We start from the raw sequence: 24253 nt of genomic DNA, 5'->3' as shown, positions 1-24253 counted from the left end.
CGGACACGCTGCTGGAAGCCAGAGTCGCCGGGCACGGGTTCGACCTCACCGGCACTGAGCTTGACTTCGATGCGACCTTTTGAGGTGTATTTGATGCCGTTGCCAAAGACGTTCATGACAATACGTCCAATCTCACCACGGTCGATGCGATAGGCAGCATTGGTTCTAGCCAAATTTGACCGCACAAATACCTCGACATCATCTGCTGCCTTTTCGTGGTCGACAGACTTGCCGACCCAGGTGCTGTCTAATACCTCCTCCAAGAATGCTGGCAAATCCACAAGTGTCTTGGTGTGGCGGCTTGTATCTTTTGGCCGCATCGTATGGGAGACGCGTTGCGAGATGACATTTTCAATGACATCTTGTAGCATATTGCCGCAATTTGCTATTGTTTGCAGATATGCGCTTTGTGAAGGACCGAGTGCCGAGCTGCTGTCATCTAATAGCATCTCTGTGCTAGCCAAGAGACCGTGCAACGGGGCACGCAACTCGTGTGAAATGCTCGAGAGAAAGACACGCTCCTGCCGTTGACGAACGAGTTGCTCTGCAAGCGGATTGAGCTCGAGCATGACCATTTTGGCAATGTCCTGAAGGGCCTGCTTTTGTCGCTCATCAGGGGCCTCCCGCGGTTCCGTATCAATGACACACACAGCGCCAATGTTGTGACCTTCTGGAGTGCGTAAGGGCACACCAGCATACCACCTAACGTGCTCATCTCCAGTGACAATGTCGAGACCTTGAAAACGCCAATCCTTGCTAGCATCTGTCACTGAAAAGACTGTTCCATTTTCCTTCAAGATGGTGTGCGCACAAAATGATTGATTGCGCGGCATGACCTTTTCCTGCCAGGACGGAAGGCCATATTGAGACTTGACATACTGCTCGTCAGTGTCAACGAAGTTCAGCAAGGCGATGGGCGCTCTGCAAGCAATCGAGGCGAGTCGTGTAAATTTGTCGAGGTCGAGGGAATGGCCCGCTTGCTTATACGCATGCATGACATCTGCCATATAACGAGCCAAGGTTGCTGTACGAGCCTCCTCATGCGGAGACATGGGCGCTGTCAGGAATCCGCCACCTTCTTGCAGATAGAGGTCAAGCGCTTGAATGTGCGACGGCCGTCTATCAAAATCGATATTGCCTTGCCTGTACTCTTCAAGCAATTCGCGCCATCGGATTCGATCTGCAAGTGCTTGAGCATCGATATCGTTCTGCGACGCTGTCGTAGAGGTCGCCGAGGGAGCGGCAATAAGGGTCCCGTCTCCCGTTGGTATCGCAGGGTCTACATGAATGGCCTCGCTAGCCTCCTCCTCTACATGTTGCTTGTCGCTGTCCATGCAGAAAACAGTGTCTCGACTGTCCAAAGGCGCGTGTGTATGTGATGATACCAATAGAGATGGACGCTTTGCTGGCTCGAGAGCCGCTCTACTGCCCTCGTTTTGCTGCTGCTGCTGCTGCTGGTCGTCGTCGTCTGCGCTTTTCGAGATTCTGGCGGGTTTACTGGGCGCCGATGACGTTTTCTCCTCTCACCACTGAGGCAAACAGCGCTTCCTGCTGGGCCTGGCCTCTCTGAATGCGCAGTAAATGTGGTAGATAGGTGCTTGCAGCAAGTTCTGTCGAGGCAGACTGGTCCGAGAGTGAGGCTCTGGTTGTGGCGGATTCTACAGAGCTACAGGACGAAGGAATAGAAGAAGGGCTGTAGTTTGCTTGAGATTGACTGCTTGCCTCGCGTCACCCATGCCTCCAGATCTCGCGATGGGGATGCCGCTGCATTACCATCGTGGGGTCTTCTGCAGATGAACGCACTGCATCATGTCTGCATGGGTCACGGTCTGTTGGCTTTCAGGGTACGCAACCACTTCTTGCCCCGAGTCGCCACCAAGGTACGCAGCTCTACCGCGACCTTGGGCGAGTCAGTGGCGACTCTGGACTACCCGGCCCAAAGATCGCAAATCTGGGTCATTGACATTGATCGTATGAACTGTGAATATACATAAATAGTGTAGATCAACCATAAAATAATAGCACGTTATCGAAGCAGTGCAGTCTCTTCATCAACTGCTTCCTCATCTGTAGGCTCAGCAAGGCTGGGACGCTTCACAAAGGCAGTGACAAGCGCAACCAAGAAGATGGCAACAAGACCGTACTGTGCCCAGAACAACAGGATCCCAAACCAGGGATAGTTGGCCAACAAAGCCCCAACCACCTGTGAAACGATACTGCGATGGCACGCCACTTTGCTGAAATCGTGTTGCAGCATAGTCAAATTGTTGACTGGCGCAGAGATGGCTTGAACACAAGGCAGTACGAGACTTGAATCCTGCTCGCACTGCGCTGCTGTGGTTGCATTACAAAATGTTTGACCACCAAACGTCGCGTATCCAGGCTGAACGAAATTCAGGAGTGGCCATTGCAAACCAATGACACCGGCCATTGCAATGACAACCATGAGCAGCAGTGCCTGAGGAACGGTGCCACTCGCTTGCACGGGGAACAGAGAGACCCATACGAATCTGATTCCCAAACTTGCTACGCCATTGAGCAGGGTCATTAGCAAGTAGAGAGCCAGAAGCGAACTGAAGATGAACGCAACGTAACTGGGTGTCGACTGCAGCAGAGTCTCCCAAGGATTGAAGAAGAGACTGGCAGGAAGCTGGCGCAAGACTCCGCAGCGTGGTCCACAGGCGTTCGAAGCAATCAGAGCACGCATCAGTGCGAGCAAGAGGATTGTCACGAATCCTCCTGATAAGATCAACCCGACCATGCCCACAAACACTTGAAGGGGACGCCCGACCTTGTTCGAAAAGACTTTGCGCAACGACGAACCTTCACGTTGCAAGTTGAGTGTTCTGACAAGCGCTCGCTCGCGACGCTGTAAAGAGTCAAGTTGCATTCGATCCGCTCGACTCATGCGAGTACGCAGGGATGTATCAGCAGAACTTTCTTGCTCTGCGCGCACTTCAATGGCACGTTGTTGCTGTCGGTTCAGATCGAGATTGACTTGTGCGTCTTCTGGATTGCCGCTTGCTTCCAATTGCTCAGCAGAGGGTTTGAGAAGGTTGACGGGCAAGGTGGCGAGTCCGGTACCGCCGTAGTAAATGAGTGCAATGGTACCGAGCAAGATCATAAGACCCAACACAAACAAAAGAGCGCGCACAGGACGAGCAACAGACAAAAGACGTCCAAAGTAATCCCAGTCTGCTCCATCTTTCGGGCCTTTGACGCGCTTTGCATTTGGCACGAGGATACCAATGCCAAACAAGATGGCAACTGTTGTCACCAGAATGGCTGTGTACTTGAATGCTGTAGCTGCTTGCGTCCTCGTGCTCGATTCATCGTCCCATTCCTCAAAGAAGACATAGCTGAAGGGTACTGCGACACATAGGACGAAAGCCATGAGTGCATAGGTGAGCACATAGGCGAAAGACACCCACCACTGCACACGTCCCATATTGATGCCCTCGTTTGGCAAGCCAAGACTGCTAATATTGCCCAGGCCTGCCAGTGCGACATCGAGCGAAGGCAGCAAGATGGCGCTTGCACAAACAGTGAGGCCCAGAAAGACTGTCACGACTGTCAAGATTGATTTCTCATGGCGATCTGACAGGGCGTAGAGCACATGGACAAAGCCAATGGTAGCAAGACCTAGCAGAACAAAGAAGGATATCCAGAAGATGAGAACGTCCTTCATAGCGCAACAAATCGATGTGAAAGCAGAGTCACAGTGTCCTCATTGACTCTTCAAGTCATCGTCGAGGCAGATGACGATGAAAGAAATGCAGTCACAAAGCAAAGACAGGCTATGCAGGGTATGCTATTCTATGATGGATCCGTGTATCGAGCCAAAGTCTTCATGAGATCCATGAGCTGATGCTCGTTGCTGTTGTATAGAACATGGCCAGCACACCAAAGACAGCCAATGTGATATCAGCACCTTTTTGTGCGCGCGTCTGACTGACTCCCTTCAAGTGCAGCAGCGGCGGGTAGATGAAAACGAGTGGGACACATGCGAAACTGCCAATCAATGAGACAAATTTGTCGAGATCATTGGCACCGACCCACGCAATGAAGCTGGCGCCAACAACGATCACAACGCGAAACATATTTTTTGTCCATTTCGTCTTTGGTGAGTACTTACCGGATTTTGTGAAGACTGCGGTTTCGAGGATTCGAATTGCTGGGAAGAGCTGTAGTGGTGTCGAGAGTAGAATAGCCATGGAGTAAAGGAGTTGCACGGCGTTGACAAAACGGTTGGTCTGCCGGAGATTCGACAGAATGACAGTCTTGGTAGCTGAGCCAAATGCAGCATAGGACAAGGCACCGATACTGGTGAAGAGGATCGTGATGAAGAGCATCACACCACCGAGTGCCGCTGGGAACTTTTCCGGCTCCTTCATTGACTGTGTGATGGGGATAATAAGCCCAATGCCTTCAAACGTAAAGATGGCCGTGCCAATGAAAAGGGTCCAGTCAGTGCCATTGAAGAGGACAATGTCAGAGACACCGCGATCAATAATTTGCGAAATATCGGCATAGTACAGGTAGACCAAGCCGAGCAGAATGAAAAAGTCTGCAATGAGCGCGGTGAAGCCTAGCTTTGAAATGTCTCGAATCATGCTGAGCGGGAGGAAGACAACCAGTTGGATGGCAATGAGCCATGAAATATCCCATTGCGTCTTGCCATTCGTCACTGCTTTGATGAAGGCTCCGAGATTCTCTGCAGTGAATGCCGTGTATGCACAGACAAAGCCAATCTGGGAAATGGCAATGGAGAAGAGAATGGCATTGCGCATCTTGCTGCCATAAAGGATACCACCGATATCTCCAAACGAAGCCGGTACGGCGAGACGTGTGTTGACAAGCAGAAGGAAGCAGTATAGACTGATGGCCGAGACTGCCAGCAGGATAATGGAGGAAAAGAGCATGCCGCCATTGAGGAAGGCCTTTGGCAGAAACAAGACGCCAGTACCAACGAAGGATTTGAGCAGCAGGAGCACCGCTTTGAAGACACTCGCATCACCTTGTTCCTCAAATTTTCGGCCACGACGCGTGGATTTGCGTGGCATGAGCAGTGGTCTTTGTTCGCCGTCGCCAGCGCCACCGGCTCCCTCCGTTTCCGTCTCAGCATCTGCAAAGCCCGCGTCCGCTTCATCAGAGATCATATCATCACTCTCTTCTTCTTCCTCCTCCAAGTCTTCACCAGCAAAGTGTCCATACAAACTCAGAAACTCAATGAAATTGCGTGTGAGGAACTGCGGCGCTGGGCGTGCCCCGACTGTTTGATGGCGACGCAGTGCAGCGCGTTGTTGGTAGTCATGCTGCTGTTGGATCTTCAGCGTATTGCTTGCTGTTGCACCATAATTGACAGGTTCACCTTGCAACTTGCCATTTGAGCCAGCAGTAAAGTAATCCTCGTGCTGTGCTGCTTCCTCTTCGCCCTCTTCATGCTTTGCAGCGAGATGCTGACGCCTGAATCCACCGGGTACTTTGAGATTTCGTGGATCCAGCGTTTCATCATTCGCTTGAGGCCGAGGAATATAGAAGCTCTGCGACCGCCGCGCCTGTAAAGACTGCTGTTTTTGCTGCTGCGACCATTGGTAGACTTGTCTGTGCACATCACCACCTTGCAGTTGCAAACTCGCAAACTCATCCTCTGTTGCCGCTTCACCGAGATGTCGATCTACAATCCTTGCATCTTCTGCGCCTTGTTGCTGTCCAGATCCAGGACTCCCATAGGCTTCAAGGGGTGCATTATTGCCAGTGTTTTCCTGCGACTGACCGGCAGATGGCACAGAACCGACGTGGAATCCTTCCGTTCTTGATTGAGGATTATCATACATCCCCACAGCGCTACTCCGTCGTGCACCACCCGGTGTACGATGAGACGCCGGGATACTGCCAATGACGGGTGTACCCATCGGTGAAAGCCGTGACGCAGGTCTCGGCGACTCTGCAAGGCGATTCAATTGTGAGGCACGCGAGAAGGAGCGTGCACCACCGACGCCGTGCGTGGAGGACGGTGCAGGAGAGCTGGCGAGGATGCCATGGTTTTGGTGTTCGGAGGACGGCGGAACACGGCGGGTTGCTTGTGGTGATTGGATGGAAGGTGTGTCTGCAGAGCGATTGACTTGGATGGGAGATGACATGGGCCGCCGTTGATGGCTGCTGTTGCAAGGAAGCTGTCGCTGATGATGGTAGCTGGTGGGTAGATGTAGTTCTATGAGGATGCGACGAGATGGAGACAAAAAGACGAGAAACTGCATCAACCACACGCCATCTATGTCAAGCACCAAGCATCAGGCATCAAGCAAACAAGCAAAACAAGCACGCCCCCTTACTCCACCGTCACGCTCTTCGCCAGGTTCCGCGGAAAATCAACATCAAAGCCAGCCATCGTTGCCAAGTGGTACGCCATCAGCTGCATTGGAATAATCGCCAACAATCCAGCCAAACAATCCACCGTCTCGGGAATCCCGATACTCACAATAGGTTTGCCATCATACGTGCCAGCGCTGAAGTTCTCGTCGTTCGTGTTGCATACAATGATGGGTTTGCCGCCGCGTGCAAGGACTTGCTGAAGGGCACTGGTTGTCTTTGGGTAGAGCTCGTCCTTGATGGCAAACAAGACACACTTGAGCGTCTCATCAATCAATGCCAATGTACCATGCTTCAGCTCACCAGCAAGAATACCCTCACAGTGGATATAAGAGATTTCCTTGATCTTGAGTGCACCCTCAAGAGATGTGGCGTGTTGGTAGCCGCGACCCAGAATCAGAATCGACTTGCTACCGTGCAGATCCTTGCAGATGTGTTTAATGAAGTTGTCTTGCTTCAAGATGCCATCAATCTGTTTTGGAATACCCTCAAGACCACGAATGATTTCCTGCCGTCTCGCTTGCTTGGAGACGCGATCCTCCGACAACACAAGCGCCATCATGATCATCACAATGTACTGTGACGTGTACGCTTTTGTACTAGCAACACCAATCTCAGGACCAGCATTGATGTGTACACCGCAGTCTGTGATACGCGAGATGGAAGAACCCACCGTATTCACAATCCCAACAGTCAAGGCGCCACGCTCAAGGCAGTACTCGAGTGCACGCAGTGTGTCTGCCGTTTCGCCACTTTGGCTCACAAAGACACACGTATCATCTCGAAAGATGGGTGTTTTGCGATCCAAAAAGTCACTGGCCAATTCAACAGAAATGGGAATCTCCGTCAACTCTTCAAAGATGGCGCGTGTTGCGAGTGCTGAATGGTAAGAGGTTCCGCATGCCACGAAAATCATACGCCTACAGCGTCGAATGGTTGGCAAAAAGACATTCAACCCACCGAGTGTCACTTTGCCTTTAGCAAAATCCACACGACCACGCATGGTATTGACGGTACTTTCTGGTTGTTCAAAGATTTCCTTTGCCATAAAGTGATCGAAACTACCTTTCATGATGTTGGCGAGTTCGATCTCGAGTGTTTGGATGGAGCGAACGCTGGATGCGCCATGGACGTGCTTCAGGCGGTGAATGTGTAATTCTCCATCGTGAACGTGCGCGACGTCTTCATCCTCGAGGTAGAGCACTTGCTTGGTATACTCGACAATAGCAGATGCATCGGAAGCAAAGAAGAACTCAGCTGGCATGGGGACACCATCATCCGACAAGAATGCACGCGATTGCGATTTACGTAGATCCATGGCACCGAGTCGATCAGCGAGTCCAGGGACTGCCAACAATGCTGAAGCAGTTGCTGGTTTGCCAGATGAGAGGGGTAACTTTTGAGCTTTCGTTTGCTGGCTGTACTCGACATCGACAAAGTCAGTCTTGAGCTTCTTCTCCGTCTTGACACCAATGAGCAACGGTGATCCTTGACGCGTGGCAATGACTTCACCTGGAAAGTGACTGCACTTGATGAGTAGAGCAAAGGCACCTTCAAGCTCCTTGACCACCAACTTGGCGAGATTGGTAAAGTCAATCTGGGTATTGGCATCGTAGATGTACTTGCACAATTTTGCAATGACCTCCGTGTCCGTCTCTGACTCGAATTGGAATCCTGCGCGTGACAAGAATGTACGCAAGGCAGCGTAGTTGGTGATGATACCATTGTGAACAATGGTGAATTCATTGTCGATGTCTGATCTGTGCGGATGGCAGTTGATGGGTGAGGGTTTACCGTGTGTTGCCCAACGCGTATGGGAGATGCTGACACTGTTGACAAACTCCTTTTGCATGTCTGGCTTCTCTTGCTCGTAGATCAAGCGTCTGAGTTCAGCGACCTTGCCGACTTGCTTGTAGAGCATGACTTGACCCTCTGTGTCACCATCAATCGCCATACCGGCAGAGTCATAGCCTCTGTACTCGAGGCGCTGGAGTCCTGCGAGGAGGATATTGACGATGTATGCACGATCACGCTCGACGAGGTAGTTGAGGTAGCCGAAGATGCCGCTAGAGGGAGGGTTAGCTGATGCTTAGGGGAGGATGTGACGTACCACATGGTTTATATGCAGATGAAGATGGAGCTGAGGGTCAATGGAGTAGGAGACGCGTCGATGAGAGGTGCGGATGGTCGGAGACGGTCAATTGAGCTTGCGTTGTGCTGCTGACACTGCTGCTAAGACTGCTGTTGCTGCTGTTGCTGCTGTTGCTGCTTTGTGTTGCTTGTTGTGGATTTCTATTTTGGAGAAGCGCCAAGAGGAAGGAAGGAGGATCAGTAGTAGACTGGAAGTATACAGTAGATAGTAGGTATGGACTGTAGGTATGACAGTGTCAATGCGCGCTATGGCTGCTGCATGTCTCCTACACTCGATGCACCTCGCCGGGGATGCAGCGGGTGAGGAAGGATCATGATCAATAGACACTGCGACATGGATCAGGCCATGCCCATCACATCGCATCTCATCGCATCACAAGAGAAGCACAAGCATGTCGCTGCCCTTCAAAACACCAGGCCTCATTGCAAGGGAAGGCAGGCAGTTCTGTGAAGCAGCACAACAAGAGGCTTACCACCCCAAGCATATCCGTCTCCGAGAGCGGTTTACCAGGCAGCTCCTATGGCGACATACAGAGAGCGCTGGTGATATCGCAATCGTGAATAACTTGGGGGGAAGGAAGCAGCAGAGGCAACGGTGGCAGGATCACAGCAGGAGCAGCAGCAGCACAAACAGGAATCACACGCCCAGAGGGAAGTCGAGATGGGCACCGCCAGCTGCTGTCTATGCCAAGTAGTGTGCTGCTGTCTATACCAGTATGTTGCTGTCTATTTAGCAAGATGTATGCCTCACCCAACCTGCACATCCACAGTGTCGCCAGTCTCCACATCCGCATCCCCAATCATCGTGTTGGGACTCAGCGCATCTCCCTCCACCATCAGCCGAATCTTCACATCAGCTGCCAGCTTCTCCTTCTGCCGCCACGCCTCCACCAACTTCTTGACCAGTGTCGATGCGGTCGTCTTGATCTTGAGTTGCACATTGCCCTTGCCACGCAGAATCAGCACAATGTGTCCTCTTCCTTCTTCCTCTTCTGCCTCTCCATTCTCTCCTGACTGAGCAGAATCACCATCCTCTTTGTGCGCATCTGGATTGAGCAGTCGTGCACTCTGTTCACGCAGTGCTTTCGCAGCCTCTGGATTGTCACAGACATACTGCCAGCCCTGGCGCGTGTACAAGTCAAACAATGGCATCGCCTTCTCGTTTGCATGAAAACCCAGCGCTGCACAGCTAATGGAACGGAACAACTGTACAGAGCCATAGGCCATGACAATATGCTGCTCTGCCTGCTGATCAGTGATGTTGCACTGCCCGCAAAAATGCACCTTGGCAATACGCAGCGGTGTCGAGCGTTTGAGCTTGAAACGCTGCATCTGCTCCCATTTCTTAGGATCCGGAAGCTGGAAACCTGCTCGATGCGATTGATTTGCTTCCTCTGGCAGTTGCACGTAGACTCCACGTACAAGCACTTCGATCGGTGCTTCTTCATCGTCATGATCTTCTTGCAACCTGCTCAGCGAATAGCTACCCATGCCCGAACGCGTTAATGCTTCCCGCGACCGAACACGCTGTGCAACTTCCTTCTCAAATGCCAACTCTGCCGCACTCTTGGTCATGAGTTCAGGCGGCGAGTTTGTCTGTACACTCACATCCGGTGAGCGATGTCTCTGTGCCCGTCGAGCTTGTGCAGCACGCTCAGCCGCACGCAATTTTGCCGTTCCCGAGGGCTCCGGCGGCGGTGTCAAACTCATCCGCCGATGCTTCTGCTCAGCTTGGGTAACCTTCTTCTTCTTGCCGTTGTTTGCACGCGCTCTACCACCTGGCTGTTCGGTAGCATCATCTGAGCTGATTTCAAAGTAGTTGTCCTGCTTGATTGGACTACTCCCCGATGGACTCCCTGCCTCGCGCGCAATCGCGTTCTCTTTGCCATTTGTTAAACCTCCCTTCTTCAGCACTGGGGGACGATGTTCCTCGGCCTCTGATGCGCTGCTCTCACTGCTCTCTGAGCTCAACGCGAGTATCTCAGGTGTTGGTGCCGCGTCGCCTGGTTTTGTCGCTCGTTTGCGCTTGCCGAGGATGATGGGCTGAGCGTGTGAGAAGAAGGCTGCATCCTCGTCAATGTCACTGAATGCCATGTCCTCTTCCTGCGCTGTGCTTGTAGCGTCTCTTTCTTGCTTGTGGAGTGTCGCTGTCTACATAGTTTGACAACCACTTGCTACACGCTGAATAGGACTTGTACTGCTACTCTCTTATGGCTTGACAAGGTAGCTTTTAACTTCTGCTCTCTGCAATCATCATGGTTGACCTCGTCTTGACTCCAAAGCTCAAACAAGCCCTTGATGCGCACAGTCCAGACCATGGGTTCACGACTCATGTCCCGCATAGCGCCCTCAAGGGCCTGTCAGACCTGTCATCACTCTTACAAGGAACACGCATCTACAGAGCTCCTACGCCAGAACCCTCTGCTGAGGAAAAAGAAAAGAAACGGGCGTTTCGTGCATCGATGGAGACACTTGCTCAACAACTCCACGAGCGAGACTACCAAGCCCTGCTTCAAGACGGAAGCCTGCATCGTCCATTACTTTCAGGCGGCAATCTTGCAGAATCAGCAGAGGATTTGCGCAACTTGCGAAATCAGCTGTCAACCATTGTCAATGTTGGACTCTCCATCATGACGGCTGCCATGGCGGCGTGGTTTTGGCTCTCCTCGTGGTCATTGCCAACACGGGTCCTTGCTTGCTTGGGCAGTGCTCTGGGATTAGGCTGTATTGAAGTCTTCCTCTACCTGCGTTATGTCACCAAAGTTGATCAAGCAAAAGCATATGACAAGCGTCTACCAAGCAATTCAAAAGTCAAGGTCAAGCAAAAGAAGGAACAATAGGCATAGATGAAGACGATTAAATGATGGTAATATGGTACATGAAGATGTTTCCCCTTTTTTGTTCACCTCAGTTTGCTCTGAAGATAGGCTTTGAGGACGTCCATTTGGTACAGCAGACTCTTGCCACCCACAGGTCCACAGAGTGTCTGGCCAAATAGATTATGGATGCGTTCGCGTGTCGATAGACCATCGCCTGACGCATGCAGACCGAGTGAACACCGTCCATCCGGCAATCTCTTGTCGACCAGTGCTGTACGCGCCACACCAACATAATGTAGTCCAGTGCCTTGCGTGATATGAACGCGATAGGCAGTTCCGGAAGAAAGGCCAGTATGTTTGACAACCTCCTCCTTGCCCTCGTGCAATCGTGAAACGTCCAGTACCACATCACGATGCGTGTCACTTGCATCTTTGGCAAGGACATGCAATACCAATGGCTTGGCAGGGTCGATGCGCTGCAGGCATCGCGGTGCAAGGCTCATACGCGTTTGGAGTGTCATACTTTCAGTCCCTGCCGTCGTCGACACTGCGAAACAACCAGGCTCAGCAAAAAGCACCTGCAAAGGTTGCGTACGCTGCAACACGGCAGCGAATAAGATGAGGTTGATGGCTGCATTCACGAGATTTGCACGACGCCCACCGGGACCACCGAGCATCGTTTGCCAGTGTTTTGTTCGACGACCGAGGCCTGGGAATGCGACGCGATGGTCGGTACTGCTGCCACTGCTACTATCTGAATCAGACACAGAATGAATGGAGACACCGCTTGCAGAACCACTGCGTTGAGGAATCTTTTCTTCGCTGTTGAGACTGTCACTGGGTCTGCCTGATCGACCACGATTCACGGGCGATGGCGGGTTTGCTCTTGCTTGTGTGCTTGCAGTACAAGGCAGTACCTTACTAGACAGCCAAGACAAGATGAACAAGCCTGCAATAATGAAGGGTGAGCTGACCCATCGCCAAAGACCAGCAAGGACGAGCGAAGACAGCAGACGCGGCGTGAAGGTGAGGAGAGTCGGGAGGAGGTCGAAGGTTGGATCGGACATTGCTGTACGCTGAGACTTTCGGAGAGATGGTCGTCAGCAGGGAAGTAGATAGAGCGATGCGATGAGCCCTCCTGATGCAGTCGACTCAGCAGGTCCGCGATAGACTTTCTCACTCGCCAGGAGGAGGGGGAGGGTGTTGCTTGATGTTTGATTTCTTGTTTGTCGGGGAAGACAACTCGACAGGAAGCAGACTGCTGGTACTAGTCCAGTAGAGTCATTAGAGTAGTCAAGACATGGCGGATATGGATCAGGCAGCAGGCGAGCAGCAGCAGCAGCAGCAGCAGGAGCAAGAACAGCCAGCACCGTTGGGCGCGCCATCCCTCTTCCTCCAAAAGATCCTCGGCAAGAAGGTCCAGGTGCGACTCAGCTCTGGTGTCGACTACCGTGGCATCCTCAGCTGCCTTGATGGCTACATGAACATCGCGATGGAGGGCTGCGAAGAGCTGGTAGATGGACAGGTCAAGCATACGTATGGCGATACATTCATCCGCGGCAACAATGGTGCGTGACCTTGCTTGTTTGACAGAACATACAGAGCTAACATGGCAGTGCTCTATATCGAGAGTGTATGACATTCAATTCAACCTCTATCTCATTGTTCATAGCAATTAATGCATCTTCACGTCTAGTCGAGATACACCTCGCGGTCCTCCAGGCTGACACCAACACCAGGATCCTCAAGCTGGATACTGTGTCGCGTGGGAGAGGACGGCTTCGACTCGCTCTGCATCGTCAATGAGTCCATCGTATCCGTCAAACTCCTGCTGTCAGTGCGACCATGTCTTGAAAGCCGGTGACTAGCCTTCCTCCTGCTCAACGAAGGACCCGTCCGTGCTTCCTCCAGCACAGGTGCCTCACCCTCGCGAAGCCGCTCTGACGGCAACACAAAGGAGCTCGGGTCAAAGGACGCATCTTCATAGCCTGCAACAATGTCTTCACCCTCATCGGGCGGCTCAAACGGTGCATCTTGTGAGGATTCATGCCCGTATGTTTGGTGGCCAGGCTGTGTGTCTGGCTGTCGCATCGGAGCCACTTTCACAAGAGGTGAAGCAGGCCTTGCGCTCGCAATCGACGACCCATGACTAGAGGGAGGCGGTGCAAGCGATGAGCCATGACTCGAGGCAGAGGCACTAATCGCTTTATTACGCTCCTCCATCCGTGTACGTCGTTCCTTCTCATCCGTTGCACTACGTGGCCTCGATGTCGTGGCGCGTTTGAGTTGTGAAAAGATGTCTTGTTTGTGCGCCAACAAATCAAGCAGCAATCTGTGTCGATGCTTGTCTTGCGCTGCCAATGCGGATTCTTGGCGTGGGCGATGGAGCGCAATCCCAAAGTGCGTGGAGAGCGCCTGTTTATACTCCTCATCGGCATTGGTGAGTTGCGTCAAGCGAGCAAGATGGGTCATGAGAGCATCAAGTGTGGCAATGTTGGAGATGCGAAGCTGCTGCAAGGCATTCGACAATGCCGTCACCCTATTTTCTGTTTCCTCCTCTGTGCCATGTGCTGCGTAGATTGCCTTGAGCGTGTCGTAGAGTGTGCACGAAATGAGCGAGTCGGGCAACTCGAGCAAGTACAATCGCAAACACGAAGCAACGATGGGATGGTCGTATTTTGCCAAGACCTGTTTGTCGACCGGCTTGCCGTTGTTCAGCTCAGCTCGCAGAGCATGAATCAGATGCAGGGGTACATTGCGAATCCACAGCTTTTGTCGTTGTTCATCATTGGCCAAGAGAGGATACGATTCATCCATGTAGCTGAGTAATGTGGCGATAAAGTTGGGCACACGCTTCTTATCCTGTCGTGCACGGAGCTCAATATCAACGCCAAATGTCTGGTCGTCCACTGCGTTGTAGTAATTTTCGTAAATAACAGTCCTTGGCACAAATTGACCAGTCTTGTACGATTCAATCAGGTAGTTGAGATCACCAGCAGGACTGATGGATTCTTGGAACAAGACCATATTGTCCATTGACGACTTCATACCGGGAATGACGTTTGAAATGGCTGCAGAAATGTCCATCATGACATCCTTCAGGGCCTTGAGTCTGTCCGTTTCGCATCGTTCCATGAATCGGAAGTGTTCCATCATGCTGGCTTCGAGGTCAGCGCGCAATCCATCGAGCTTCTTGACTGCGGCTTTGTAAGAAGTGTTTGCTTGTGTCGCTTCGCGCGTGAGCTTCTCAAGGGGCGTCTCGTTGGCATGCTCATTGGACACATAGGTCTGCACGTATTCGCCGACGTATGGCATAGTCGACGCGCGACTGACCAGTGAGTTCTCTCCGGGCTTCATTCGACCAGCTAGAACGAGCGCCTTGTCGCGCCATTGGTAATTGAGCACAGATGAATTGGCAAAAGTATTGCCAACACCGAGATAGCGCAAGAAGCCATTGTCGACCAGGCCCTGACCAAGCTGCTCTGCTTCCTTGATTGCTTGCAACTCATTCTCTTGATCTTCTTTGGACACGAGGTTGTGTCTGAGCCACTGCGCGACATCTAGGCCCGTCGAGACATGCTGGAACGTGCCGAGAATAGGCAGCTTGGCTTCCTTGACACTGACCTCTGTCAGCATACGACTGATGAGTAGCTTGATTTGCGCTGCAGTGAAGAACGTATCGCCAAGCTCCACTGCTTCCTCGTCGTCGCCACTATCCTCCTCTGCTGCTTTGCTCGCATTCGACTTTGGCGTGCCAGGACCATCCACAGCAGGAAAGGCAAACTTGTTTTCTTCCTGAAAGTCTTCGAGGATACGACACTTGTTGAAGTAAGTGGATCGCAGCTTCTTGACTTCATTGTGCTGCTTGTCGTGTACTTTGACCTTGCCCGTGAGCTCCTTTTCACTGCGTGACACTCGTTCAGCGTGTTCTTGCGCCCATTTACCGAATGGATTGAGCACCATCGTCTGCAGGTTTGTCGCCATCTTGAGATGCGTCTTGCCCGACTCATGCGTCTCCTTGACCATGCCTTCAAAGGCGCGCTTGACACTTGCGCCATCGTCGCGCTGGAAGCCGTCGCGTTTATAGGCATCGCCAGCCATTCGCTGCAGTGTCACGCCATGATACTCTTCCGCTTCTGCACGACGCTTGACGAGCTGGATGAGTTCTTCATTCTCGGTGCACCCCTGACGGAGTTTGGTGAAGAGCTTTTGTAGGCCTGTACCGTAGTCCTCTGACCAGAAGGACTCTGCAAAGCTGGGTGGCATCTCTGGGCGTGATATGTGCTCCTCCCTCTAGCAATGCCGCTGGTACTAGTGATGCCTGGGGAGAGACTCGGGTAGGCCTTGTGCCCGTTGATGTGTGTCTTTGGTTGCGTGGATTTGGTCGTTCGCGGTGGCATTCAGCTGCTGGACCAGGGATGTCTGGATGTCTGGCAGGCAAGAGGCGGCTATGAGGATCAAGGACATGGCCCGGGTCATGGCAGGTAGTCTCAAGGCTATCTATGAGCAGGAATGCCGTCCAGACTATGCTCCTTGTCTGCTGCAACAGTATCTACGGCGTCTGATGGAGACCTTATGCCCCGGTCCAAGCTGGTGCTCCTCGGGTCCGTCCGCCAGTTGATGCCATTGAGCAGTGTCTTGATGCTCGTCGTACCTGATCCTGCTTGCTCATCGCCAGTAGAACGCAAGTCCTTGCCCGCTGCCTGACCCGACATGAGGCTCTCTGGCTGTCGATGCAGTCTCTGAGGACAGATGCGCCTGACACTCGTCGCGTCCACTGTCGCACTGCCGCTGGATGTGCCTGGCTAGATGGCAGAGTACGGCCCCTTTGATCGCCTTCTACACTGCTTCTTGCCTGCTCCCCCTGCCCTCTTCTGGTCGTCTGTGGCTTGGTCCTGCTGCTGCTGCTCTCCTTCTACGTCACGCGAACACTTTCAAAGACACCGCAACCTACACAAAGCACAAGATCTGTAGCTAGTCCCAGGCCAGGCAGGGCAAAGCGCATACGAGGATCATCAAGACGGCAGAGAAGAAGAGCTTCCAGTGCCAGCATGTCAGGGACGCTGCAAATCTTCCGCCGCACATCCAATCGCAGCATAGCCCTTGCCAACCGCGACTGGACGCTGCAGTTTCAGTATGACAAGGCATCCAAGGGCCGCTGCATCGCCGAGTTCCTGCCAACCACCGAATTCGATATCGCCAACTATAAGCCCATCAAGCTGCAAAAGGTCTTTGGCTGTCTCGGCTTGATTGACCTGGAAGGACACCTCTTCCTCGGTGTCGTCGCTGGTTGCGCACAGGTCGCCAAGGTCAGAGATGGTGAGACGGTACAACGGATACATGCCGTTGAGTTTTATTGCCTCGATAGCGATGCCTTTGATACCAAATTCGTGGACCTCAATGGCAATGCGGTCGAGGTAGACCAGGCAGATGTCTTTGATTCGGTTGAACGGCCGCCAGACCAGGAACATCCATGTGCAGAGATCCAGAGGCTTCTCAGTGGTGGCACCTTCTACTACTCCTCCGATCACGACCTCAGCATGAACTTGCAAGCACGCGCTAGTCGTGAGTATGACCCGGAAGCCTTTGACCACCAATTTCTATGGAACAACTACCTCATTGGACCTCTGGCACAGATGCGAGCCAATATGCAGACCTCACGTCGCGCTGCTCTGGATCAAAGCAGATTTCTTACAACGATTATTCGCGGCTTCGCGGAAACCATTGCCGTGAGCGTCGGCGACAATATGCCTGGCCAGCTCACGCTCATTTCTCGACTGTCTGCCAAACGTGCCGGTACGCGTTTCAATGCGCGCGGTATCGACGACGATGGCAATGTGGCTAATTTTGTTGAAATTGAGACAATCCTGCATACCAGCGCCTTCACCTCCTCCTTCTGCCAGGTGCGGGGCTCTATCCCGCTATTCTGGGAGCAAGTTAGCACAGGCTTTATGGGTCAACATAAAGTAGAGGTCTCTCGGTCTCCCTCTGCCAGCCAAGCTGCATTCGAGCGGCACTTTGCATCACTCCTGGACAAGTATGGTGATGGTGTGCATGTCGTTAATCTGCTTGGCAGTGCCACAGGAGAAGCGATGCTGACAGAACTCTATCAAGGCGCTCTACAAGCAAGTGATTTCGATCAGCGTGTCCGGTATACACATTTTGACTTTCACAGCGAGGTGAAGCAAGGTTACGAAGGCGCGAGTAAAGTGAAGCCTCTATTGCGAGCCTCTGCTGAAGACTACAGTTTCTTTCTACAAGCCAATGCCGCAAAGCTTGAGATGCACCAATCTGGTGTCTTCAGGACCAATTGCCTCGACTGCCTCGATAGAACAAACATGATTCAGAATATCGTTTCACAAGCAAACTTGGAGAATGTGTTGACAACACTGAGGATTCGCACAACGGCTGGTCTGTGGGAGCGTCACGGGACCCTGTGGGCGGACAATGGTGACGCACTGTCGCGCATCTACGCTGGTACAGGCGCACTCAAAACGTCATTCACAAGAAAGGGCAAGATGAGCTTCGCTGGAGCGTTGGCAGATGCAACGAAGTCTGTTGGACGTATGTACATCAACAACTTTCAAGATAAGGGCAAGCAGCAGACGATCGATGTTATGCTTGGTCGGCTCGTCAATCAAAAAGCAGTCGTGCTCTTTGATCCCATAGCGGATTGGGTCAATACTGAGCTTCACAAGCGTTCAGGCGAATGGTCGAGTAACATGACGCTCAAGGTCTTCGCTGGCACATACAACCTGAACGGTCGTGATGGCGACGAGGATCTTATGCCGTGGCTTGCACCAAACAGTGAGATTGACGCCGACATCTACGCCATTGGCTTTCAAGAGATTGTCGAATTGACGCCCTCGCAAATCGTCTCTGCTGATCCCATCAAAGTACGCTTTTGGGCAGAGAAAGTCCTTGCTTGCCTCGACCCAAAGCAAAGCGACCGGTATGTGTTGCTTCGCACAGGCCAACTGGTCGGTGCTGCACTGCTCATTTTTGTACGGCGAGAATGTCTACATCACATCAAGCTTGTCGAAGGTGCTATGCGAAAGACAGGTCTCAAGGGCATGAGTGGCAATAAGGGTGCGGTCGCTGTTCGTATGGATTATGGCGCAACACGCATTTGCTTCCTCAATGCTCACTTTGCTGCTGGCCATCAAAATTACCACGAACGCAATCAAGACTTTGTCACCATCCTGCATGGCATCAAGTTCCAGCGCGGCCGCAACATCTTGGACCACCACGATGCCGTTATCTGGGTTGGGGACTTTAATTACCGCATTGGTCTGCCCATTGAGCAAGTCAAGCAATACATTCAGCAAGAAGACTGGGGACAGTTGTATTCTGCTGATCAACTGAATCGCGAAATGATCAAGGGCAAGGTATTTCAGTATTTCGATGAGGCAGAGATCACCTTTGCACCGACCTACAAGTTTGACAATGGCACAGATGAGTATGATACATCCGACAAGCAGCGTATTCCAGCATGGACGGATCGTATCCTCAAAAAGGGCTCGGGCATGCGCCAGCTACAGTATGGCTCTGCCAAGCTGCGGCTGAGTGATCACAAGCCTGTTTATGCAACCTATGAGATGGACGTGCAGCTAGTCGACGAGACGAAGCGTTCTGCTATTGAAAGAGGACTCTACGACCAGCGGCGTGTCGCTATCGACGAACGCAGCTCATTGCGCGATGAAGAGATTGAGAGCATCATGGGCAAAAATCGTACGCACCACGACCTCTTGCCTTGTAAAGGACTTGCTAACAAGTAGTACCGCCACCAAGTACAGAAAGATCGAAATGGTGGCTCGAATATCACGCTTCATCTAAATCAAGCGTACGGCCACCACCCGGCACACGCCTCAATACCAATCGTCCGTCCAACCCTTGGCAGTCTAATGGTGAGCCGGACTTTATCAAGACCACAGGTTCTGCTCCTATTTTGCTTCCAAAACCCGCAAGTCTACGGGCAAGCGCCGTCGGACAAGGCGTTGCAACGCCACCTCCATTGCCAACGCGTACCATGACTCCATCAGTCGGCGAGATGAATGAAATAGCACCGAGGCTGCCAAGCAGGACGAATACAGTCAATTCTGTCAGTGGATCACGCAGTAGTTCCATCACTCGGCGCAAGCCAGTACCTCCGCTGCCACGGACAAGCTCTCCGGCGTCTAACGCCTCAGCGGATAAGGCAGGTTTAGATGCCGCGCGCCCTTTGTCAAGTGATGCTCCTAAAGGGTCCGACGTTGACCATCTCGCTGATACCGCCAGCGAAGCAAGCGACCTGAGTGGTTACAAGTCACTTGTCTAGTAAAACAGAAGGGTTTGTAGATGATGTGTACATTAATTAAAAGTATCTTTATATACATATATATATCCATAATCGGCCCGGTTAGTGACCTATGCATCAGAAATGAATGAGTGTGCGAGATGTAGGAAGTCGTAAAGCATCGAACGCTTATAGTCCGAGGCCGTTGAGAACAGGAGCAATGGGTGAACCTGTGGTAGGGGCAGTGCTTCCAGTGGATCCGCCAGTCAATGCGCCGGTAACAGCTCCCACGACTGGCTCAACGGCCGCCACAACTGGATCTAGGATACCACCGAGTCCACCGGTGCTTGCACCAGGAATGGCGCTAGTGACAGGTGCAACCGGGCTAGTTCCAGCGCCGGAGCCAGCGCCGGTAACGGCCTCAACGACAGGGGCCAGAATTTCAGGCACGCTAGGCAGAGCAGAAGGCAGGCTTGGCAGAGCAGAAGGCAGGCTTGGCAGAGCAGCAGTTGGCAGAGCAGCAGTTGGCAGAGCAACAGGCAGCTCAGTAGGCAAAGTGGGCAAAGCCGCAGGTAAACTAGGCAGGGCTGGTGCAGCTGGCGCCTGTGTTGGTTGAGTGAGTAGATCCAAGATAGGCGCGACGATACTGTTGACCGCAGGGATTACACCGCCGTTTTCGCCGACGACTGGGAGGCTAGGCAGGGCCGCTGGCTGCGTTACAAGAGTCGTAGGCGCTGGGACACCAAGCACTGGGCCGACGATGTCGCCGACACCGTTCAGAAGCGATTGGACTGGCGCGGCGAGACCATTCGTAGCAGTCGGGTTGACAAGGCTGAGCACTTCCGAAACAAGGGGCAACTGAGGCAAAGCTGTTGCAACTCCTCCCAAGATGTCAGTCAGTGGCAAAGCGCTGAGTACTCCCGAAACGAGGGGGTCAAGTACAGGTGCCAGCGGACTACCAGTGGGTACAAGCGGTCCAAGAATAGTGCTTGCAAGGCCTACCACGGCAGTAGCGATCGGTGCGACGACAGGCAAGTTGTTGAGAGGCGAGGGCAAAGTGCCACCAGCGAGAATGGGGACGAGACTTGGGTCAGCGCAAGCGCTCAGACCATTCACGAGTGACGGCAGACACAAACCAAGTGTACACTGAGAGCTCGATGTGCATTGCTGGCCAACAGAGAGGAGACCAAGAAGAGTGGTCTGAGGATTCGATGGTCCGGTGCCAGTGCCTGAAACGACACCAAGGAGACAAGTGCCGGCAGAGGTAAGGGCATCACCGACGAGTGGAAGCCCGGCAGCGACACATGTCTGGAGGCCAATACCGGTACACTGAGCGTTGGTCGTGCAAGTGAGATTGAGACCTGCGATGCCAGTTGGCAAAAGGGCAGAAAGAGCGCAGGTTCCGCCCGAGATTGGTATGTTGCCAACCACTGGGACTCCAGTGGCGTTGAGACAGATTGCAACAGGCAAACCCTTGCCCTGGCAATCCAAGTTGTTCGTGCAAGCCGGGCCAGCTAGGATGCTGGCAGAGGGAGATGCCGAAGCTGATGTGCTGCTTGTAGCCGTAGTCACGACAGCAGTTGTCGAAACGACTGGAGGAGAGGTGACCACAGTCGAGCTCGAGGTGACTGGAGGAGAAATGACCACAGTCGAGGTCGAGCTGAGAGTAACGGGAGGTGTACCCGATTCGCTAGAGGAGCTCGTGTTTGGTGGAGGAGGACTCAAATCAGTCGACAAAATAGGTGGAGTGCTCGAGACAGTTTGCGTAGTGGTCTGTGTCGTCACTGGACCAGTCGATGTGCGCGTCTCGGTGACAGTCGTACCAGGAACATTGCCAATCGACGATGTGATTGTTGTCAAGACAGTCGTTCCTGGCGGACCTGGCGGAGGAGGGGTCGGTGTGACAGTCACGACGATAGTGGTACCAGGAGGTGGTGGAGGTGCTTGTGTCGTAGCTGGTGGAGCAGGTGGGGTGATGATGTCTGTCACAGTGCGCGTAACAGTGCTAACACCGCCAGGAATAGGAACCTCAATAGTAACAACCTGGTTGGGGTTTGTGACGGTCTGACCATTGACAATAGTGGAAATGAAAACATTTGTCTGTGGTACTGCGATGGTAACTGGCACATTGGCATTTGTGACAGTTGTACCACCGAGAGTCGTCGTTCCGGGTTGAACGGGCTGGTTGCTTGTAAAGAAGACAGTCTGCCCTTGGGGAAATCCAACACCAGCAACAGTGCATTGATCATCGCAAATTGTGAAGGAGTTGAAGGCCGCGTTTTGCACAGTGTTGGCCGGGTTGATGAAAGTAGTTCCGCCAATGACATCGCCGGGCTGACCGTTGACACCAGTGAGTGTTGAAGTCACAACTCCTTGTCCTTGCTGTGTAACAGTGTTGATACCGCAAGCATTGCCGACACACTCTGGAATGGTGGTGATGATGGGCACCAAGCTTGTGGCCGTACGAGTAATGGTTGTAGGCACACAAATGAGGGCATTCTCGACTTGTTGGCGGGCTTGAAGACGCCTGAAAGGTGTTGCATCAGCGAAGGAGAAGGCTCCAGCTGCGATCAGAAGAGAACCCAACATGTTGTGAGAAGGTGAAGATGCTTGAACTGAGGAGACATCAGCTCGGCCATTCAGCTACCTTTATAGAAAGGCTCATTCTCGACGAGCAAGTGGCAAACGATGGATATCCATGACGAGGTTGCGGCTCAGTGCCATGCTCTTGACAACGTTGCACGAACAGGTACGAGTAAACCATGTTCTGAGGCCAAATCAGAGACAATGAAGCAAGCGTTTAGACTACCAACAAGTGAGCAGAAGCGCAGATCACAGACCATGCGAAGAGATCCACTGCCTGCGAAAGTGCGTCAGCTTCGGCCATTCGAGCAAGCGTATCTGCGGGCAGCGGTTGCAACGGTAGCAGTAACGCATGGCAATCAGCGCGTAGCCGCGTGATAGCATTGAGCCATCGTGGTGTTGTCCCAGAGCCATGCTGGTCGGGACGGGAGAAGGTTCGACAGGTGTCTCAGGAACGTTGCCAGCATTGAGGACCACAGCTCCGTGAGTGACCGTGAGTCCGTGACGTCTCCCCTCCAAGAACTGTGAGCAAGCTTGTGGTTTGGAGATGTCTCATCTGGTCGCCGGATTTGGTAGTGGACACAGTCAGATGGGGCGACACCATCTTCACCACGCTGACCCACTCCCGGCCGCCCCGGTCTTCACCCAGTGGCCTCTCTAATGGCCACAGTAGCTTGCTGTACTGACAAGGACCATTCGTTGACAGCAAAACAATGTAAAGACTGGATAATGGCAAATTCGCGCTGTTCTTCATGGAGTAATGATAATCTGGTTGTATACAGCTCCCTCGCGCTTTCAAATACGAATGTCTCAAAATTGGATTCAGGTCGCCATGCCCGACAAGGTAAAGCAGAGTGAAGATCGTATTCAAGCTCACATAGATGGCAATCATCTGGTCTTCATCCTGAATTGCCGTGAGCATGTTCTTGCCACTGTTTCAAGCGCTTGTTCTCGAAACGTCCCCGATCACTGACATGAAAGGGTAGCTTTCATACGAGCCTGCGTGGCAAAGTATCGTCTAGCGAGTGGCTAGTACAGACAGGCTCAGGCCGTGTGGACATTGAGCAGAATGACTATATACGAGGAGATCTTGATTCGTCCTGCTCAGAGAGCGTGCAGCCCATGTTGGGTGCTTGGAGACGCATCGAGCTCGAGACTTCTGGCCTGGCGCTCTGCTTGCCGTTGCCAATCGACAACAGGCTAGCGCAGCTGCGCAGGCACAGCACAAGCTTGGTGTCATGCACGGGAGCGGGAACTTTTAGTAGTTCAACTTACCCTCTGAGTGCGCGCGCGTGGCGACCAGCCAACCAACCCTGGAGGTTCCACTTCGAACGGCCCCTCGAACGCTTACGACACAGGGCCCAGGGCGGCACCCAGAGTCAGTGCAGACCCTGTGGCCGCGTTAGAGGTGAAGCGGGCTGTCCGCCCCAAGAGCATGTGACTGGCCCTGTCAACTCATCTGGAAGACTTCGCTAGTCCTTCCTCAGTATGATCAGCAGACGCACAGCTCTTTGCAGCAGGACCAGGTGCCATGCTCTCGCTCCTGGTTTGACATCCGGTTTCAGACTTGGCACCACCTAGTGGAAGCGCAGACTATAGGGTTAATTGAACGACAATTTGCATTCGTTGACCGTGGCACCACTTCGATTACGGTCTCACAGAACGTGGCCAAGAGTGCTTCCTTTTCTCAATGGCAGCAAGGGAGGGAGCCAACATTACGCCGCATGGTCGTCAAGGCTCAAGTCTGAAGCGATGTCTCGCAGACCTGGACGAACATGAATAGAAGGAGCGCGAATTTAAGCAGAATGCCATTTTGGTGCTTCCAGGTATTGAGGCATTGCATGATCGCTTTACAAGCGACGACTTGGCGAAGAAGAGGACAGAGCGTTGCATGCTGCAATCAGCAACTTGCTTACTATACCGCGGCTTGAGAAACCAGAAAGAAGAAGGCTCTGCAATCTGCTGCTTGTACACATAACAATAGTGCTATGGCACCTGTGAGGCAAAGTCTTGGATGCGTCGCCTGATTTTAGCGACCTCCCTAGATTTCTGC

At 52.7% G+C, this 24253-nt stretch overlaps 12 protein-coding genes across 12 annotated transcripts; 4 read left to right on the top strand and 8 right to left on the bottom strand.

Annotated features, from left to right (window-relative positions):
• Positions 1-1680: 1680 nt before the first annotated feature.
• BCR37DRAFT_184 (uncharacterized protein) lies at positions 1681-3744 on the bottom strand. Its single transcript, XM_040866298.1, has one exon. It carries the CDS (start codon positions 3686-3688, stop codon positions 2027-2029), a length of 1662 nt encoding a protein of 553 aa, XP_040728050.1. The 5' UTR covers positions 3689-3744; the 3' UTR covers positions 1681-2026.
• A 17-nt stretch (positions 3745-3761) lies between these two features.
• On the bottom strand, positions 3762-5837 carry BCR37DRAFT_363140 (transmembrane amino acid transporter protein-domain-containing protein; the record flags this gene model as incomplete). The annotated part of the gene is made up of 2 exons (XM_040868239.1): positions 3762-5249; positions 5364-5837. The coding sequence occupies 2 exons, from the start codon at positions 5835-5837 to the stop codon at positions 3849-3851; spliced, it is 1875 nt and encodes a 624-aa protein (XP_040728049.1). The 3' UTR covers positions 3762-3848.
• A 14-nt stretch (positions 5838-5851) lies between these two features.
• BCR37DRAFT_375407 (uncharacterized protein) lies at positions 5852-6161 on the top strand. The gene has a single exon (XM_040868368.1). The coding sequence runs from the start codon at positions 5899-5901 to the stop codon at positions 6154-6156; it is 258 nt and encodes an 85-aa protein (XP_040728048.1). The 5' UTR covers positions 5852-5898; the 3' UTR covers positions 6157-6161.
• Positions 6162-6331: 170 nt separating this feature from the next.
• Positions 6332-8859, bottom strand: BCR37DRAFT_403999 (glucosamine-fructose-6-phosphate aminotransferase; the record flags this gene model as incomplete). Its single annotated transcript, XM_040872049.1, has 2 exons — positions 6332-8460; positions 8805-8859. The coding sequence occupies 2 exons, from the start codon at positions 8857-8859 to the stop codon at positions 6332-6334; spliced, it is 2184 nt and encodes a 727-aa protein (XP_040728047.1).
• A 335-nt stretch (positions 8860-9194) lies between these two features.
• On the bottom strand, positions 9195-10674 carry BCR37DRAFT_375404 (uncharacterized protein). Its single transcript, XM_040868367.1, has one exon. It carries the CDS (start codon positions 10615-10617, stop codon positions 9271-9273), a length of 1347 nt encoding a protein of 448 aa, XP_040728046.1. The 5' UTR covers positions 10618-10674; the 3' UTR covers positions 9195-9270.
• A 311-nt stretch (positions 10675-10985) lies between these two features.
• BCR37DRAFT_384879 (endoplasmic reticulum-based factor for assembly of V-ATPase-domain-containing protein) lies at positions 10986-11363 on the top strand (the record flags this gene model as incomplete). Its single annotated transcript, XM_040870305.1, has 1 exon — positions 10986-11363. One exon carries the CDS (start codon positions 10986-10988, stop codon positions 11361-11363), a length of 378 nt encoding a protein of 125 aa, XP_040728045.1.
• Positions 11364-11374: 11 nt separating this feature from the next.
• BCR37DRAFT_375403 (uncharacterized protein) lies at positions 11375-12574 on the bottom strand. The gene has a single exon (XM_040868366.1). The coding sequence runs from the start codon at positions 12407-12409 to the stop codon at positions 11426-11428; it is 984 nt and encodes a 327-aa protein (XP_040728044.1). The 5' UTR covers positions 12410-12574; the 3' UTR covers positions 11375-11425.
• A 68-nt stretch (positions 12575-12642) lies between these two features.
• Positions 12643-12981, top strand: BCR37DRAFT_390095 (uncharacterized protein; the record flags this gene model as incomplete). Its single annotated transcript, XM_040870802.1, has 2 exons — positions 12643-12910; positions 12959-12981. The coding sequence occupies 2 exons, from the start codon at positions 12643-12645 to the stop codon at positions 12979-12981; spliced, it is 291 nt and encodes a 96-aa protein (XP_040728043.1).
• A 53-nt stretch (positions 12982-13034) lies between these two features.
• BCR37DRAFT_401536 (uncharacterized protein) lies at positions 13035-15608 on the bottom strand (the record flags this gene model as incomplete). Its single annotated transcript, XM_040871839.1, has 3 exons — positions 13035-13424; positions 13449-13464; positions 13486-15608. 3 exons carry the CDS (start codon positions 15606-15608, stop codon positions 13035-13037), a joined length of 2529 nt encoding a protein of 842 aa, XP_040728042.1.
• A 637-nt stretch (positions 15609-16245) lies between these two features.
• Positions 16246-19733, top strand: BCR37DRAFT_84 (SacI homology domain-containing protein). The gene is made up of 2 exons (XM_040872505.1): positions 16246-19073; positions 19121-19733. The coding sequence occupies exons 1-2, from the start codon at positions 16394-16396 to the stop codon at positions 19657-19659; spliced, it is 3219 nt and encodes a 1072-aa protein (XP_040728041.1). The 5' UTR covers positions 16246-16393; the 3' UTR covers positions 19660-19733.
• BCR37DRAFT_276 (uncharacterized protein) lies at positions 19638-22427 on the bottom strand. Its single transcript, XM_040866790.1, has one exon. The coding sequence runs from the start codon at positions 22204-22206 to the stop codon at positions 19807-19809; it is 2400 nt and encodes a 799-aa protein (XP_040728040.1). The 5' UTR covers positions 22207-22427; the 3' UTR covers positions 19638-19806.
• On the bottom strand, positions 22428-23222 carry BCR37DRAFT_86 (uncharacterized protein). The gene has a single exon (XM_040872511.1). It carries the CDS (start codon positions 23120-23122, stop codon positions 22649-22651), a length of 474 nt encoding a protein of 157 aa, XP_040728039.1. The 5' UTR covers positions 23123-23222; the 3' UTR covers positions 22428-22648.
• Positions 23223-24253: the final 1031 nt, after the last annotated feature.

This window comes from Protomyces lactucae-debilis, assembly GCF_002105105.1.
Source record: "Protomyces lactucae-debilis strain 12-1054 chromosome Unknown BCR37scaffold_1, whole genome shotgun sequence".
NCBI classification, from domain to species: domain Eukaryota; kingdom Fungi; phylum Ascomycota; class Taphrinomycetes; order Taphrinales; family Protomycetaceae; genus Protomyces; species Protomyces lactucae-debilis.
The sequence above is the reverse complement of the archived record's forward strand: the minus strand, read 5'-3'. Positions and strand labels throughout refer to the sequence as shown.